The sequence below is a fragment of the Eucalyptus grandis genome, chromosome 8, assembly GCF_016545825.1.
Source record: "Eucalyptus grandis isolate ANBG69807.140 chromosome 8, ASM1654582v1, whole genome shotgun sequence".
NCBI classification, from domain to species: domain Eukaryota; kingdom Viridiplantae; phylum Streptophyta; class Magnoliopsida; order Myrtales; family Myrtaceae; genus Eucalyptus; species Eucalyptus grandis.
Window position 1 is genome coordinate 37166924 of NC_052619.1, and position 18214 is coordinate 37185137.

General features: G+C 37.8%; 1 protein-coding gene across 1 annotated transcript; it reads right to left on the reverse strand.

Annotated features, from left to right (window-relative positions):
• Nucleotides 1-2579: 2579 nt before the first annotated feature.
• On the reverse strand, nucleotides 2580-15289 carry LOC104417112 (protein NO VEIN). Its single transcript, XM_039299925.1, has 10 exons — nucleotides 15226-15289; nucleotides 13360-15098; nucleotides 12281-12353; nucleotides 12146-12231; nucleotides 9527-11788; nucleotides 8446-8558; nucleotides 6952-7354; nucleotides 6555-6872; nucleotides 4581-4838; nucleotides 2580-4166 (listed from the first exon to the last, which is right to left on the reverse strand). The coding sequence occupies exons 1-10, from the start codon at nucleotides 15287-15289 to the stop codon at nucleotides 3099-3101; spliced, it is 6384 nt and encodes a 2127-aa protein (XP_039155859.1). The 3' UTR covers nucleotides 2580-3098.
• Between the last annotated feature and the right edge of the window lie 2925 nt (nucleotides 15290-18214).

The following is an 18214-nucleotide window of genomic DNA, read 5'->3' on the forward strand; positions in this document are numbered from 1 at the left end:
TGTGATTAGTTTTGTTGAATCGCCCGAGAATAGAATTAAATTGATCGGTTCGGAGCGTGGTAACTCTTTAGTGCAAAAAAATAGAGCTGATTTTGTTGGACCAAGAGCAAAAAAGTAGAGTTGATTTTATTGGATCGGACTGGAACCGATGGTCCGGTCCGGTTCCCAGTCCTAGGACCAAACGGTCTAGTCCATGGTTCGCAATTTTGGGAACCGGTGCTCTCGGTCCAGTTCCCGGTTTCAAGGTGGAACCGGACCGAACTGGGAACCGATTACCCCTAAGTAATTTGGCAAGCAAAAACAAGTGGTTAATGGAATCTGGTTGAAGAGAGCAAAAGGCACATACCGCATGCTGGATTCTGCCATACGCTGATAAAGAGACTTGGGTAGGCAGGCGGTTCCGAGTAATAAGCCACATAAGAGCTTGATAACGAGGGGGCAAGGATGAGCTCCAAATAAAAGAAGACCAAGGCACCACCCGACCCTTTGGATGGATCAAATTCCAAGCCGACGCAGTAGAGAACTTGCCCGAGGGATGGCCTAACCACTGGAGGCGATCAGAATCAAATGAGAGTACGGGGGGGGGGGTGGTTCACCCCAATTTGCCAAGGAAATAGCAACAGAAGAAACAGGGCTAAGAAGAGTGAGACCAACCGCGACCAACGTTGAACGAGGTAGACCAGAACGATAAATTTCAGCACCAAAAAAGAAATTGCTGAGCGGCCCCTTCGAATGTCAAGGGTCAAACCAATAAGAAATTGAGAGTCCATTCCCAATCTTCCAACGAAAATGTTGCCGAAATTTATCTCTGAGGAGGAGCAATTTTTTCCAAGCCCACGAGCATAAGGTGGGACGGGAAACAATCCAGAAATTTTTATTTTCGTTTTCCTTAATTTTTCTCCAACTTTCCTTTTCTAAGTTGTTATTGCCACTTTAAAATGAATTTTAGAGTTTAACGGCAATTTCACACGATTTCATTCTTTTTTCAAACTAAAAAAAAGGTCATATTAGCAAACACATCAATAATAATCAAGTGGTTTATGAAAGGACTTAATTGATTAACCGATGAAATTTAGAGGTTCATTAAAAATTCGTGGAATCAATGGCCAAAACCACACGAGTTGGGGGGACTTCTTTTATGGATTTATCCCAATAATCCAATGCCAAACTAAAGATCCATAAGCCTTCTTATTTAAGATCACGAGGCAATGTTCAATAGGGTTTTACACAAGTACATCCCATGCATTTATAATTGTCCGATCGAGTACCTGGTTTATCAGATGATTAAGTAACATAGCTAAAACTCTTCTCATATAATATCAATAGTCAGGCATTTGGATGATACGAATTGACAAATCTCAGCAGTCAGAATGATCACAATGGACAATATTGCCATTTGAAATTTTTCTATCACCATCTCTTGCATTATCCTTACTTGTACTACCAAACAAAGCTCCAGAGCTAGTCTAGAGTTTACAATGTTATTCTTGCCAACATTGGAGCTCTAAAGGAGTGGAGTTTCAGGAATCACATACCAGCTTGTGGCTGCACATGGACATGAGAATTTGGCTTGAGAAAATCTTTCGAGGGCCAAATTCAACTATATAAATGGGCACAATTAGAGGAATCAGATGAAATTGCTACAGAAACTCTGCAGCAATCAGCCTTCCTCGTGTATTAACAGACATCTTGAGTTTGCGTATCTCCTCATCTATATCATTCGATTTGCCAACCGATCCTAACAAGGACGCCAACGTAAAGGAAAACCAAACAAGGACCAGGGGTTGAAGAGAAAATAAATTGACCCCGTTGACCTTTAATCAACTAACATTGCTGCATTTGATACATATTTTTTTTTTTTTTGAGCAATTGATACATATTGATATGCCCATCCTGTGAACTGCACGAGTTGTTCCCTGTTCATTTTTGTTTTTTTTTTGCCATGAAGTTGATTCTCTTTCTAATTCTTTTTTTTTTTTTTTTTTTTTTTTTTTTTTTTTTCCGTTTGGCATCTACAAGATGTACATGAAAATGAAAAGGTCTCGGACGCACAAATAAATGCAGCTATTTGGCTCCACGTAATCTATTCAGCACCTCCAAACACAGACATAACTGCAAACCAAACTCGAAAACACCCATAAGATTCGAACAGCAGCCATGATATGCGAAGGAAACTAGGACCCTTGATTTTCATAGTATTACCTGCCATCTTCAATTTTTTAGGGGGAAAGGTAGTGATGCTTCGGTTAAGAATTTTAGTAGCTAGTTTAAGCAGCTTCTGTTATCATGGGACGAAACCTCTCCCATCAGGTAAACATGTCCAGAGAATTATTTCCACATTAATTGCTCGTATCACAAAAGGCGGCATTATTTTGTATAAGATCAGCTTTAGCCATTGATAAAGGTTGACCTGGCGGGGAATCGAATTTGTTCTTGAAAGAAAACCAAGTTTTTCAATCAGGAACCTTAAGAAACCGGAGTTGATGCTGGAAACTACCTTGGTGTCGAAAGAATATGATATAGTAGTCCAGGAATTAAACTTCTACCGCCTTAGAAACAGAAAATAATCCAGGTACGAATGAACATGTACAAGATACTGCTTCATGAAAAAGTTTGACCACCTACTATTGTTCCGCTGACTTCACCATGAATGTTGCTAAGTACTCTAGTCTTTACCAGCCACTGCCGTCTTTTGACCTTACAATTTGAAGATATCGACAAGGAACCTAATGGCGTGGGTTCATCTAGAACAAAATATCCTTTCACTCTTTAACTACATAGAAGTGTGATTATTGATATAAGTCCATCTAAATAACTACATGGCACAAGTTGCGCAATCATGCTTAATAGCTCTGTGCAGCTCACTCATTCTAAAGGCTAGTTTTACAAAGCTTAACCATCTTCAGAAGTCACTGAAAAAAGAACTGCTCAAGTTATGCTCATTTCCTTCCATCACTAACCATGAAAGATTAAAACCAAACTTCCCTACATCTGAGAAAGGTACTCACAGCACTACCGGTGGTTTGGTGTCACTATGTACACTGCTTCATTAGGGCATGAGAGACTCGACACGAGACGAGCCACTAAGGGCATAATGGCTAGATTGGCATCACAATGGCCAATTGCAACTTCCCAGAGCGACAGAGTTCAACTGGATTTGAAAATATTTTGATTTTGTTTCTGTTGTGGCCTACCAAAATGACATGTGCTATGCTGAAATTACGACCATTCTGATCTGCAAATTGCCATTCATTTGTTGACAGGGAGAACCAATCTTTCTCCTCTGATTGAGTTGTTTTGACTTCTATGTATCGAAGTCCTCCTCCATCCTCAACGGTGATGTCATAGGGTAGACCAGTTTCACCATCGTCATTGACCCACTTAACGGAACTCTTACTGAATTTCTTGGCAAGATGTCTGAAAGCGAAGAGTTCTCCTTGTTTTCCCACTAACTTTGCTTGTTCTGGATCGAGCGTGCCAATTTTGAGCACTGTTCTTCCAATCAACGGAGGTGGATCCAAGTCAGGTAGATCAGAAATTGGAGTCATATCAATATGATTGCCTGATACATCTGCGCAAGAATCCAAATTGCTGACATCTGTTGCTCTATCAGAAACTGAAGGTTGAATAGGAGAAACTGTTGCTGTATCTTCAGTGGTAAAATCAACAATCACCTCATAGCCGCCACCACTTTCATCAGCTAATTCACCACAATCCCTCTCCATCACTTGTGAGCAAGTACTTGTGGTTACAGTTCCTGCCCGTGTCTTAACTTGGTAATAAGGAGAATAAGCTGACGCTGGTGCACTTTTCCAGTCAAAAGCAGGCCAAGTTGAGGTAAATCCTGCCCTTCTCTTGGCCTGAAAGGATTTTGGCACTTTTCTTGTTGCTGAAAAGCTGTTGTTCTCTAATAATCCATCATCCTCACACCAAGATCCTGAGGAAAGGACCCACACGGGTTCATCACCTGGTAGGTTTGGCACCTTCTGGCTATTTACAATGAAAGACTCTACCTGCTCCTCTTGAGCACCTGATTCTGCCATTGTCATGATCATGTAAAGAAAATTTGCCAAGTGAATGTTGGGAGTGCCATCAAAGAATAGACGAGAAATCTCCATGTACAAGACATGAGAATTGGACCCCAGAGTGACAAATAAAGTATTACCCTGTCAAAATCGAGGGAGTTATTGTAGTACTTAACAAGGAAACTCATGCTTCTATATCATAAGAATGCGATCCTATACTACTTGATTAAAGAACATTTCCCCTATTTGGTTTCCAATAATTCATAGAAATGGTCTAGAGAATAAACAGCATCAGAATGATGCAAATCACAAGTATGTCGCAGATTAAACATGTCCAAAATCAGGCGACCCCAACAAGGTTTGGAGTTGGATCAAATTTCAATTTGACGTCACAAACTGATATTCTCATTCTGTACATGAGACATACAATGAAAGAAAGGTAAGAAATGTAAATGTCCTCCATCCATACCATGCATGTAGGTTGTTTTGCATTTTCTTTGGTTGAACAAAGAAAAGAAGAAACATCCTGAACATTCCTAAATTCCTAGCACATACCTGAAGAACTGATGTGGTCTCCAATCGCTTTTCAGAAGCAACGCTCAAATCCCTTATGATATTCCTATAGTATAACCTCTCCACAACAACAACATGCAAATGACTCAGAATAGAAAATCCAGATTGTTTAAGTTTGGCATATGTGTTGGGATGTTCAAAGTATATGTAACGCTGAGCGTAAGGAAGAACGCAGTTTACAAAAGAGGCGTTGGAGCTAGAATCCATTGGACCATAATATATAGCTTCACGAGTTACAACCTGCATAAATGCTAAATGTGAGAAAGTAAACAAGGTGATTAGTAGTTTGCATGACAATTTCACAGTCCCAGAGCATATGATTTCAATAATGTATTTATCCGGACTTGCAAGTCAAGAATTTGCCATTATAAATAACTAGCAGTAAGCTAATGCTTGATTTAAAATCTCCAATAAAGGAGGCAATTTAAATCAACTTTCTTGGAACTAGTGTTTAAATACCCACTCGTTGTTAAGTTCTATTTTAAGATTTCTGTTTAAATACCCTCTTGTATAGTTTGGTTTAAAGCTCAATATATTCTTACTTTTACCAAAAAAAAAAAAAAAGTTTTCACACATCACAAAGGGAGTTATTTTGACCCTACAATCAGTAAAGCATGGAAAAACATTTCCTTCACTAATCACTAGATCATATAGAGATATCACTCGCTAGAAACTTCTTGTGACTCGAGCTACAACACAGCACCACTCACCAAAGCACCAAATATACACCATCAAATGCTGAGATGTGCTAGACACTGTTTTTCAAAGTATCTTCTTTCTTATTGCTTCATCTCTCCCATATGCCGAACTTAAAATGATATTGCCTAGTCATTTTTTTATGCTAAAGACCAATGATTTTGATTCTGTTAAAGGATATAGTACTTAATCAGGAACGGCATGTATACTAAAACCCACCTTATAGTGAGAAGAGGCTTGATAGGCTATGTTGCTCTATAATTGAAAATGATGAAGATAAGTACAAGGCCTGAAGTAAATGATCCTGTTAATATAGCCGAAGACTTAATCTTGTGGAAGTTTCTAGTCATAGCATTGCATATTGATCATAGCCTTAGACTTGGTGATCCGTCACTTAAAAAGTTGAAGAAACATTTCCTAGTTCAGTCCTTTTGGCCATGCTTGGTGGTACCGCTCCATCCAATCTTAAAATTTCTTGCTGAGACAACAAATTCACCAAGTCAACTCATCTGAGTCGTTTTATTATGTCCAGGTTCTTCTAATAATTCCACTACAGATAAATGTCCGGAACTATGTATTTTTGGAATGGTGAAAAGAACTTACATGGATGGAATTGCATTAATAAACATTGTACATTCTTCCTCCTAGATAAGCTCTTCTTTAGCTCACTGTTGGTGCCTCTCTAATGAACTCAAATAAAAACATAGCCAAAGGGACATTCCTCAACATTCTTTAGCTCATCTCTAAATAATTTGGGTCTAAGACATTGTTCATCACATTGATATTCCACTGTAAATTATTGTATAGGATTATGCTAATGAGTGCCCCAAGGACACTCATAAAACATCCAAATAAAGAAACTTTATCATTTCCAAAGCACCGTTTTCCTTGTGCTATGCACAACCAATGTATAAAAAATGAGGATATTTTTTTTTTCTTTTTTTGTTAGGTGTGGTTAAAAAGTGCTATAGGGGTGCTCGTTAACAAAACGCTATTGTATACGAGGGAGAGTAGAATTCTGGCCAAAGCCACAAGAAATTCAAATGATTCCAGAAAACCTAGGCAAGATACATCTAAAAAGTGATCCTTGTCAAAAACATATGATAAAATCCCCCATGCAAGTACATCGCATATTAGTACTGTGTGAATGCAAAACGGAGATAAGTGGACTTTGAAACTATACTTCCCTAGTTCCTACCCGAATCTAGACACAACCTTCCATAATACATTGTAAAATACAGTTGCAAGGGAGCAAATTACCTCAGAAAATGCAGGAATCCCCAAAGCATGCGTGAGAAGAGGTAGTTTGACATAAATCATCTCTTTTTCATCATCAACGATCTCCCCAAAATGTAGAAGTTCAATTTTATCTAAAATGCTGAATTCTTTCATTAGCTTCTCATCATCACACCAGCACACAAGTCCAAAGGAAGGGTGCAGAGAAACCCATCTGTTACGAAGAGTGGGAAGCACGGTATATTCTGATTTTTTAAGATATCCACTAACTTGTAAAATATCTTCAGAACTCACATTTCCACCTTTCAGTTCATCTACCAACCTCAGAAAAACCTTGAAAACCTGATGCACAAAGCCAAAAAATGGGCTAATTAGCCACACCTCAATGAATCATAACTAATCAACTTGTAGTAGTACATACATATTTTGCTGCTTGTGAAGGCAAAACGGTAGTTGATAGATGGAGCAAATTCTGAAAATGATCTCGGAAAGAAGGAATTTCGTCAACCCCACATATATTGACAAAAAAATCCTGCAAGCCTGGATATATATTGCACAATGTCCTGCTCAAGAGGCGATGCTTTGCTCCAACTGCACCAGACTTGGAATCATTTTCTTCTATTTGGTTAAAAAACTCAGTTGAATCGTTCCAAAAAACTTCTTTTGGCGACAAAAATGAGCCCAACACAACATCCTCGTCCCCAGAGGCACATAAAGAAGGGAAGAATATAAATGGCTCCGAGATGAGATCTTCAACAATGTTCCCTTTTGAAGTATCAACTTCTTTCCATAGGAAAGTGTATACTTTTGACATTTGTGCAACACTGGCATGAGAAGGAGAAAAAAGTAAACTATTTTGTGGAATAGCAATTTAACGGTAGAAACAAGGAAAGAAAGCCTTCTTCAAATGAACCATATACGGGGTTAATCCAGAATGCTAACTGATCAGGCAAAAGATTGGGAGGACAGTTTATCTGCATATCTTCATAAAGCCAACAGATGGCACCTTGCAAGCAATGATGACAGCAGGAGAGATGCAATGTTGTAAAAGTTCCAAGAGTCGGCCAGAAATTTTTTTATACCTGATGACAGCTTAAACTTTTAGGTTGATTTTTCAACAGTTTTAAACAAAAGCAACATTTACTTTGCAACTGGGAGATAGTTCTTTAAAACCAATAACACGCTATGCATTTCCTAATTTGGAGCAAAAATATATAGTATACTAGTCCAGTAAAGAGGATGTAGTTCTCAATTTCAAATATATGAATCGGAAGCATGTTTACAAAATGATTGGGAGGGTATAAAGATGGAAGGGAAGATAACAACCTCATCAAAGGCTTGCAATGACCTCTAAAGAGTTAAAGAAAAAGCAGAAAGGGACAATTTAATAAATAATGTTATCTAAGAAAGTTCCATTACCCAACTTATTTAAAACAAACTTGTGAAATTAATAGGAACAATACAAGCTCACAATACGAGAATCAGTACGGGCCAATCTCAACATATTATAGTTTCCATTTCTCCACACTAGGAATAAAACCCTCTCAATGATAAAGTTAACAGCTTCCATGACTTGATGGCCAAAATCATTAGACATTTTCTTTTCCAAAACCAAAGAGTCAATGTAGCACAGATAGTAAATAAATAAATTAAACAGAGATAAATATTTGGGACTGCACGAAATGAAATGCCAACTCCAGACCTCAGCAACAAATGCGGAACAGAATAAAGGGAGAGAACAGCCAACGTTTTTGCTGTGAATGACATTTTCAATGGCAGGGGAAAGAAAGAATTTCCTGTGTTGTTTCTGCTTTATATTTTTGCAAACATCCTGCATACTTGGATTACCTTTTTATTTTTAATACACAAGTGAGAAGAAAAAAAAGAACAAGAATTTCCTGGAATGCGGTGGTACCTAAACTTAAAAGAGGTCTCTGATCTTCTCCAGACTCTCAGTATTTCCACAACATCTTCAACAGTAACTCTGGTCTTAAACCCAATATCTTGTAAAAGAGCCACACTTCTCACCTGTTGAGCAATTCCTTCATGGTTATTGACCAAAGTCCTGAACAGCCAGGTTTATCTATACTAGACCGTCATTTTGCATAACATCAAGAGACAAAGCAAAAGATATTTATAATTGTTAAGTCAAAGTACCAACATCAAGTGGTGGCGTTAAATTAAAAAGTCGCACTGCATTAACATCGATATCAGTCCCTACTTTATTTCTTTCTTGCCCTGAGTTATGTTTGCAGTTACTGCAGGATACCAAGTATATGAGCAACAGATGGACCCTGAATGCTGATATCCATGATAATGTAAAATCACGATTCATTCCATTTTTACATATTTCTATTGACTCTAACACAATTTCCAAGGTTCTATCCACGTGCAAGTTTTGACAATGGAGGGCAAATATTTTGCATTAATTAAGCAAGCAAATTAACAAAATTATCCAAATTCTGTTCCTGAATCACAAGGTAATCCCACCAATACTGACTGCTTCTTCTCTCTTTTTCTTTATGTGCACTCTTCTTTTTTTTTTTCAGGGTTTACTTTTATCTAGTATATGCCATAAGTTTGTAAGGTTTTCCAGTCATTAGATGTCTATATTTACATTCCTACCCAAAGACCAGACGGTCAAATCCTCCTGCCCAAAAACCTTCAATGGTATTGACATGACTGTTTCATTTATTCCAAAAAGGAGTAAGGAAAAGGACATGCAGAGAAAGATTAAATAGACAATCAATTATTAAAAAAAAAAAAACAAAAGGTAAACAGAAAAACTAGATTCTAGTGAGCCTAAAACTATCACCGTATTGACAAAATTATTTGCATATTGTATACCCCTATCAAGAGTGTGAGATCCTGAAATTGGATGACGAGAACAACAGCAAAAAAGAAATTAATGGCCAAATGCTCAGACATGAGTCTAACACTGGACATTCCTTATGTACCAAAAGTAATCAGCAAAATCAAATCCATAAAAAACTAACCTTTGGAACAGCATAAGGAGCGAAAGAACCCAAAATAGAGTGCACAGCATCACAGTCATAGAATAAGTCCTTGGGATAGTGAAGTTTGTCATCCATGCATGAAACAACCCATGGAACACCACAGATGCTGTTCAGGAATGAGGATTTGAAGGGTGTCCTATTCCCATTGTACTTATCGTTCAAGTAACCTATGGTTTTGTCACTAAAGCAATCATCCCACAATTTATCGAAAACCTCTAAGAGAAATTTACAACCAACACGATTTCCACTTGCTGACAACAATGACAATAAATGGTCCAACTCAGTGGATTCCCAATCTTCAGCTTCAGATCCTGAGGAGACGTGGTCTCTTTCCACTCCCACCTTCCCAAAACATGTATCGGGCATATCAAACATTCTCCGATCAACTTTAACAACTTGAACAAACTCTGTGATGCCTATTTCTTCAAAAAATCTCTTCCACTTTTTCTTTCCATTGACGACAGATTTAGTTGAAGAATGCTTCAAGTAGATGGTGTCTGCGTCATGCCATTCCATTTGAATGTTGTTGAACAATTTACAGAGGTCGAAAGAGCTTCCAAATCCTTTACCATAATGGATCGGTACCTCAATCAGTCTTTTGTTGCCCTGATTTGTTAGAATGAAAGCTCTGTTTCTCAACTCTGATATCAGAAAATCTCTTTCAACATAGCAACTAGGGCAGCTAGATTGTAGATGGTTAAACACAAAGCAAAGAAATTCTGTCATCAGATTCTTGTTCCAACTTGCACTCTTGTCATCACAAATAGAAGGCAAGACGTGCACCTTCATTATTTCATGTGTAGATAGACGTTGCACGCCAACAGTAAGGAGCATCCTGATGATGTTGTCCTTTGAAGACATGTCTAAGCGATAGTTATCAACATCCAATGCAGTTATGAAGGCAGGGTTTACAATGCGGAGCTTTGCATATAACATTGGGAAAGCATCCATTCCCTGCTCACTGTCATTCCCAGATACATCAAAGTGCAGCCAGATCGTATCTTCATCCACAGAGCCGAAAGTACCATCAGAGAGAGGAATAAAAGGAAGCTTACGGAGGGTTTCTATGATATCTGTGCCCATTCCAAGGTCTCGTGATGCTTGCGCTGAATGCACATACATTTCATAAACTGCATTCAGCCACGCAGACAACCAAGACAAACCCATTGATGGAAGGCTATCCTTTTTCTGGCATAAAGACGTTATAATCTGAAGTAGAAGTTTTAGGCCGTACTCCTCAACCCCCAATGTCCTTGCCAAAGGATCAGATAGACTTATGTCTTTCTTTAGAAATCCCAGGCCAAGATGCTCTTGAAGCAAATGATCAGGTAAAAGAACTCGAGCCTCTTCATTCCAACCTCGGACAACCTTGCAAGGAGGCACCCATGTGGCACCATCTCCTTCCAGAAGTAGACATTTTGAGTGGCGTAACCGAGAGATGATCATTCGGGGAAGACTAGAAAAAAATCCATGGACTTCACCAACCAATGGAACATAGCTCATGTAAGCTGTCACAGCTTTTCCTAGATTATCCCTGAAACAAGGAAGGGAACAGAAAGAACCCTCCGCATTCACGAACAAATCAGGAAACTCCGACAACAACCATTGGTTCCAAGGGTTATCCCCATCAACTTCTTCTCTAGATGAGGGAAGAACAAAATCACCTTGCAGTATAAATTTCAGACCATAAGTTCTTAGAGGAAGAAATGCAAAAACAGGTTGCATATCAAGACAGGGGATATAATTTCCATCTGTTGATTCTTTGAGTCCAAATGCCAAGGCGATCTCTGTCGTTTGGAAATTGCAACGACCAATATTATTATCATGCAACTTCTTGCATGCAACAAACCAATTCATTTCCTCCTTACCATATGAAACCCTAATGATGCCATTACCAGAAGTTTCCTTTCTCATGATAACAAGTGAATTATCGTGCATATTTCTGAATGTAATACACCGAAGACGATGAAGAAACAGTAGCAAGGCTGGATGAATATCTGAAAACATGGATATGACATTATTCCTTCCAGTTCCTTCTGACAAATCAGATCTAAAGGGAAGAACAATGCAAGTTTTCCAGCAGCTAGTATCGAACTGATCAGAACTAGTGGATGTTAACTTGCTTAGCATGTTATGATCAAGAGGGGGTATAACAGTTGGCAAAACAAAACCAATTTGTCCCTCACTTATGTCAAACTTTACATGGAATCCATTAGAATGAATCTCTGGTGCATCAGTAACCTGCAGAAGAATTTAAATTTTTTTGGTGAAGCTCTTTCAGGAGGCAATAGGAGTAATTTGCAATGACAATTGATAGCTTTATTGGCATACTATTTAGTTGATGGTGGCCTGAAGAATTTAGACTTGGCACCAATACCATATAAAAATTCTAACTCAAAAGCTCAAGCAGTTAGACAAAATGAGACTACATTCATGTAATAACGCAATATCATTGCTGCCTTCCGTATTTTTTTCTTCAAATCCATTTTTCAGGCATATTCAATCCCCAACACTTTTTGAGGTCATGCAATAAAAGAGGTATGCAATTTGCCAAAAGAAAAGGATGTGATGGCATTGTATGAGGCTATGTTTACTTACACGGAATACTGATTTGAAACCAATGCCTTTTTCCCTATGTATCCAGCACTTCCTTTTTCGTAGAATTGCCAACATCACATAGTGCTCTAATGTCTTGAGCAGAAAAGCCCTGTTCATTATTCAGAATAATGATACCTGACTCCTGAAGAACGAATACAAGAGCTGGCTCAACATTTTCTAAATAGGTATTATCATCAGCATTTTGAACCTACAGCAAAGAGTAAGGACAACCAGTCCCATTAGAGCATTGAAATTTAATCAGCTTTGTTTTTCTGGTTTAAAATATAAATGCCTGTCCACAAACTTTTGTCTAACTTCCAGAAATAGATAAAATAAACATGCTGGGTAATATTGGTTAGGTTGAGTGTATTCTCGATCACAAAATAAGATGACTAACACAAAAACAAAAGTTCAGAGTAATGCAGATAAAGGAGGATGGTTTAAGCCATCCAAATCATGGGAATCAAATGAGGCTTTGTCAAGTTTTTAGAGTTCGTCTTCAAAATTTATAAATTTGGACTCAGCAAAGTGAAAATCATAGGATCTCCTTAAGAGCAGAAATGGAAATTTGCAGCATAAGCTGTAATTATTGATGTTCATTTTTCTTAGCATAATTGAACCAGATGTCATCTTACTGAGTAGAAGCATAAAAAGTTTACTACACCCAATTCTAGTCATTAGTTTCCTGAATATTTTTGACATGTATTGACTAATAAAACTACCATAAAGTCCATCAAGTTGCTATTATACATAATATAAGCGTAATTTGACTTCATTGCATAGTAAAGAAAAACAATATACTCTTTTAACATATCATACCATGAATAAGGAATGCCACTTTCTCCTATGCATATGACTAGGTTTTTATATGTTTGTGTGAATAATCAATTGGGTAAAATGATGTCATTAATTGCTCCACTAAGGTAGTCAGTAGTCACTAGGCAGAAATCGCATTTCTTCCTTAGCTTGAGGCTTCAGCAAAACAAGAGTAGACATTTACCTCAGAGGCACATATTAATACCCAAGGAACTTGACAAGTATGGATGAATGACATGACCACAAAAGATCATCACCGACCATAGATCAAACAAACAACTAAAGCAAAATCCAATGGGGCAAATAGATATTGTAAACTCACAGTACTATCTTGCTAAAAGATGACTGCTACTGGAGAGGAAAAACAAAGATTAATGAAAAAACAACAGTGAACTTACTAGCTCAAGAAGAAAATGAGAATCCTGAGAGTATAATTCCTGGGAAAGACACTGAAGCGCTCTTCCCAGACGGGCATGTTGCTTTTTCAACAAGCTACTTTCTGTACTAGAAAGACCAGGATCAAGACCAAATTCTTCTCGCCTGATAGATTCAATGATTGAGTAAGCATCCTCGTATTCAACGGGTTTATTTCGTGCCAGACTCTTGTCTATGCAAACTTCCTGGCTATTAGAACCGTGACAAATTTCATTACGTATGTTACTCTGACCCTTAGAAACAAGACAGACTTCTGCAGGAGATGATTTTTGTGGATTGTATATAGCAGACAGTGAGCCTGTGCTTGACTTAGAGGCATCAGCTTTGAATGATGGAGCTTCATAGGGGTTACACATCTCATCATTGGTAGAAGAGCAGAAATCACGGTAGTCATCAATCCACTCCACAACACCAAGACATAGTCCCACTTCATGAAGCATGATTCGGTCCTCCATAAGTTTACATTCTGACAAGATGGTTGAAGGTACATGTTTAATGACAGGCTTCATACCAGATAGCAACACATCAGCAACAAAGCTACGAAATTCTGAAGGAATAAAACCAAGGCATTCAAGAAAAAATCTTGATGCAACAAGCGATCCATTAGAAGTGCCAGTGGAATTCTTCAATAATCTACTAGCATAAACTTCATCCAACAGCTTGAACGTACTAGCTGCTTTTTCTTGCATCTGAAAATTCCAACTATCGGTCACTTCCTTATGTTCCAGATGATTGTTCAAGATGACTTCAAATGCACGACGTGCATGGTATTTTAAAAGAGACAGAGGGACATGCTTTTGTCCACCAAGTATCGAGAACAAAGAGAGCAACTGAACTGCTGTTTGGAAAGGGGATGATAGAAGGACAGATTGCAGAAATGAATCCGCACTAGCTGAACTATCAATCCGGATCACATTCCCATCTTTCGTCACTAAACACAACAAATCTGTTCTGTTAACTTCCTTCAACAACCATCCTCCAAGAGGGCCAAGATGTGGAGCGAATTTAATGTCCCAATGTGACCAATGACTTAAATCTGACAGCATTGGCGCCCTTAGTAAGACTTCAATTGCATCCCGAGATGTGACTGATTCCAATTTTCCTATTTTCTTTGAGACAATAGTTCCTCTACCAATGGTTTCAACTTCAACTGCATAATCATCATCAAGTGTCGGCATAGCCTGCCCATGAGCACCCATCAATGTCTGAGAGAAAAGGACACATTTTGACATTGCAACACCTCTATACTCCCCAACAATATTTAGAAAATCCTCCACTGAACCCACTTCCACTTTGAAACTGAGATTGGGAAATTGCTTCAAAAGCAATGTTGAAATCATCTGTTTGGTCACTACTTCCCCATTCCACAAGCAATTCAATGCTTGTGATATTAGCACCATCAACTGATGCTGCAGCATGCAAACCTCAAAGTGGGACTTCTCATACATGTCACCATTCAAGAACTGTTTCAACCCAGTAGGCATAAGAGATATGTGTTCTGTCATGAAATTAAAAAACTCTCCATAACCAAGTGACTCAAATTCACGAACACAAAATTGCTTTGCCAGCCAAGAGTCACAGTCAACAAGCTTTCTCAACAAATTTACTCTTATCTCCAGAACTGATGTGTTGTTGCTCGTTTTTTCATGATCAAGCTGATAATAAGCATCAATTTCTCTGGCAATGTCTTCAACAATGACACCTATCAATTGATAAATAGGTAGATGATGTCACAAGACACGTCTATGAGAAAAAACCTCAGCATCAGCAACTGCACAAGTTTGTGACATCTCAGGAAAAAATATGGAGAATAAAGGCCAACAATGAACCAGCTGCAGCAGCATATATGCCACCAGGGTAGATTTTCAATCGAGCACATTTCCCAAAGATCATTCAGTCTGTTGCCCTTGAGAAACTCGGGGTGAAATATACATGAATATATCTCCATCCAAAATTGAAGATTTAAGGGGGAACAAATTTTCTTCCAGGGCAAGGTAGCCCAATTAAAGATGTAAAGAGGAATAAACATTCTTCCAAATGTCATATATCAAGATAAACCTCTATAAATCTAGTTTCGTTCTAATTTAGAGTCAGCTCCATAGCTTCCAGTCAACTCATGCATGTCGTCTGTCCAACTTTCTACTCCATAATCATGCAAATACTCGAACTCAAACATTTATTCCGTATTAACCACACTGCCACCATCAAAGTAAAAATTTTCCCATAATCAAGTTTTTACACATGTGAAGGGATGTCATGATTTTCCACATCATTTATTTTTAAAACATACTTGGTCATTACATAAGGTCTTGAATTGTCTAAATTTTATCTGAACCACTCATTTAATCAAACAAGTACTTCAAATCCAGGCCGTCTATACATTTAACATTACAAAATTCTGTCAAATTTACGAAATAATGATGTTAAATGATTGATCTTTCCAAAAGCTTAAGCAATCAGCAAAACTCATCTCTATTTTATATCGGGCATATCCTTAGCCCTCCCTATTTCGTGTCACAAAAAACACAGCATGCAAATGTAACAACGTTAAACAAAGAACTAATGACAGAATTCAATGATAGAAAAATAGGAAAGAAAGAAAAATAAAAACAGCAGGGATCCCTAGGATTTGAAACTTTGGCATGTACTCTGTTACCATGTTAAGATGTTGTTTTGTCCTTATAGATGAGACTAATGGGTCCCCTATGTTTATCCAATGTATATTTTAAGAGGTGAGATTTCTAGTTGAGGCAAAGCATATACAAATTACACATATAATCAGCTATCATATGAACTGACCAAGTAATACTAATGAAGCCAATATTAATTCCACCACAAGTACTTCAAGCAACCCTTTATTTCAATCTTATTGTAAAACCTTGAAATGTAAAGTTCTTCAAATGCCCCAACTAAAATAAAAAATTGTAACTATAAGTATTTCAAGCAACACACTATTTCGATTTTACATCCTACTCATCTCCTCCATTTTAAATGGTTGTAACTTATATTCCGTTACATAGCCTTGTAATTTATACAAGATCAAAGATAAAAAGTTGCAATTCGCATATTGCTCCATGTGAAATTAATAAGGCATCTTATTCTCGTGCCAAGGCCAATTATGCTTGCTTCTCTCTATAACACTGCCCTAGGACAAGATCTAATGTACTTGTGTGCATGGTATACTAAACACAAAAGTTAGATGGATGCAAGAACAAAGAAAAGAGGGCACAGTCAAAAACACATGCTTTCAGGCAATTGTTTGACTGAATCGCTCACAATTATACAAATTAAGAACCGATAATGGATAAAGACTCAGGAATGCAAGCTTTAAGATGATACTTTTTGTATGCTCTGCACTGTGCTGAGCCTTGTCAGTTGCACTCTCTAATCTTGATTGTGTATCTTCGCTTACAGACACGGGGTTGGCACCATAAGTCCATTCAACATTTGTTTACCAATAACATCATATTCATCTTCCAGCATTCCACATTTGATACAAGTTACCTGCAATTAGGGAAAAAAAAAAAGTAACATACTGGTAATACAATCATAAAGAGCCATGAAAACTGACTCCTATAAACTGATGATACGATATCGAATAAATAAATAAAACGTTGTCCAACCAATAAAAAATGATAAACAAAGTTTGAGACTAGAAGTTTGCCAAAAAAAATAGCCCTTCCACAAATGTTTTAGATAGTGCAAAGTAATAAAGCCACCGAACGAGTAATCATGCCATTCTTCACAAATTCAGCAGTTCAGACAATCTGCAAAATACTCTCTTTTTTCACCACAAGACTTCAAATTAGGTGTGTTTAAAATGACTTTTGCTTTTTGATGTTTTTAAACGTCGTGGCATGCACTCAATCTTTATTTGATAACAAAAAAACCTGAAACATTCCCAAATCTTGTGGCATGCACTTAACTTTCTAATTCAAATTTCGAATAAAAAAGGCCAATTCGTGTTTTAAGCCAAATCAAACCTGTTTCTTGATACGATGGACATCAAGGCATAACCAAAATTTTCAGCTTAATAGAATAATGTAATAAGGTCATGGAACAGATAACTGGGAACAGATAACTGGAGGCATATTAAAAATGCATGGATGGTGACAACCCTATCAAGTTGGTTTAAACTGCTTTTCTTGGCTAAGCATTGTTGCAACACTAACTACAATATCTCCATTGATGATGCTCTCCCCTGGACGTTCATTTATGCATTGTAATGTCCATACAAAATAGAAGAAATGAAGCCACCAACAGATTTTCTAATTGGAAGGAAGGGGAACTATTATACGCTCATAACTTTCACCAGGTCCAGTCGGATGCTATTTGGAACGCTTCTCCTTAGGAAGGAAGTTGGTGGGGGAGGAAAGGTAAAGAGGGAATGCATGAGAAATTTTGGAAATGTTTTTTGGTGGAAAGAGTTCTCACTCGAACTCTATTAGGACAAGAGCATGGGGATCACTACTACGCATTCCTGGAATCCTTAACTCACATGGAACAACACTGTAAAAGCTACAACAATTCTCTAACTTCATCTGGCTTCAGGTTTGGTACTAATTGTCAGAGAATGAAAATCTGGGCTGATTATGTTTCCGCAATATTGCTCTTTTGGAAATTATCCACAATCATTAGCTATTGCAGAAGATAAGAAGATCTGCTGTCATCCTATTTGATTCGTATGGTGGATCTGCTAAATGGGGAATCAGACTGGGACTGACAGATTCATTCATTTTCTGAGAAACTGTCATTATCCAAGACCAGAGGAGAAGGGGCAGACAGAGAACTATAGTACGTGACATAGACCCTGAAGAT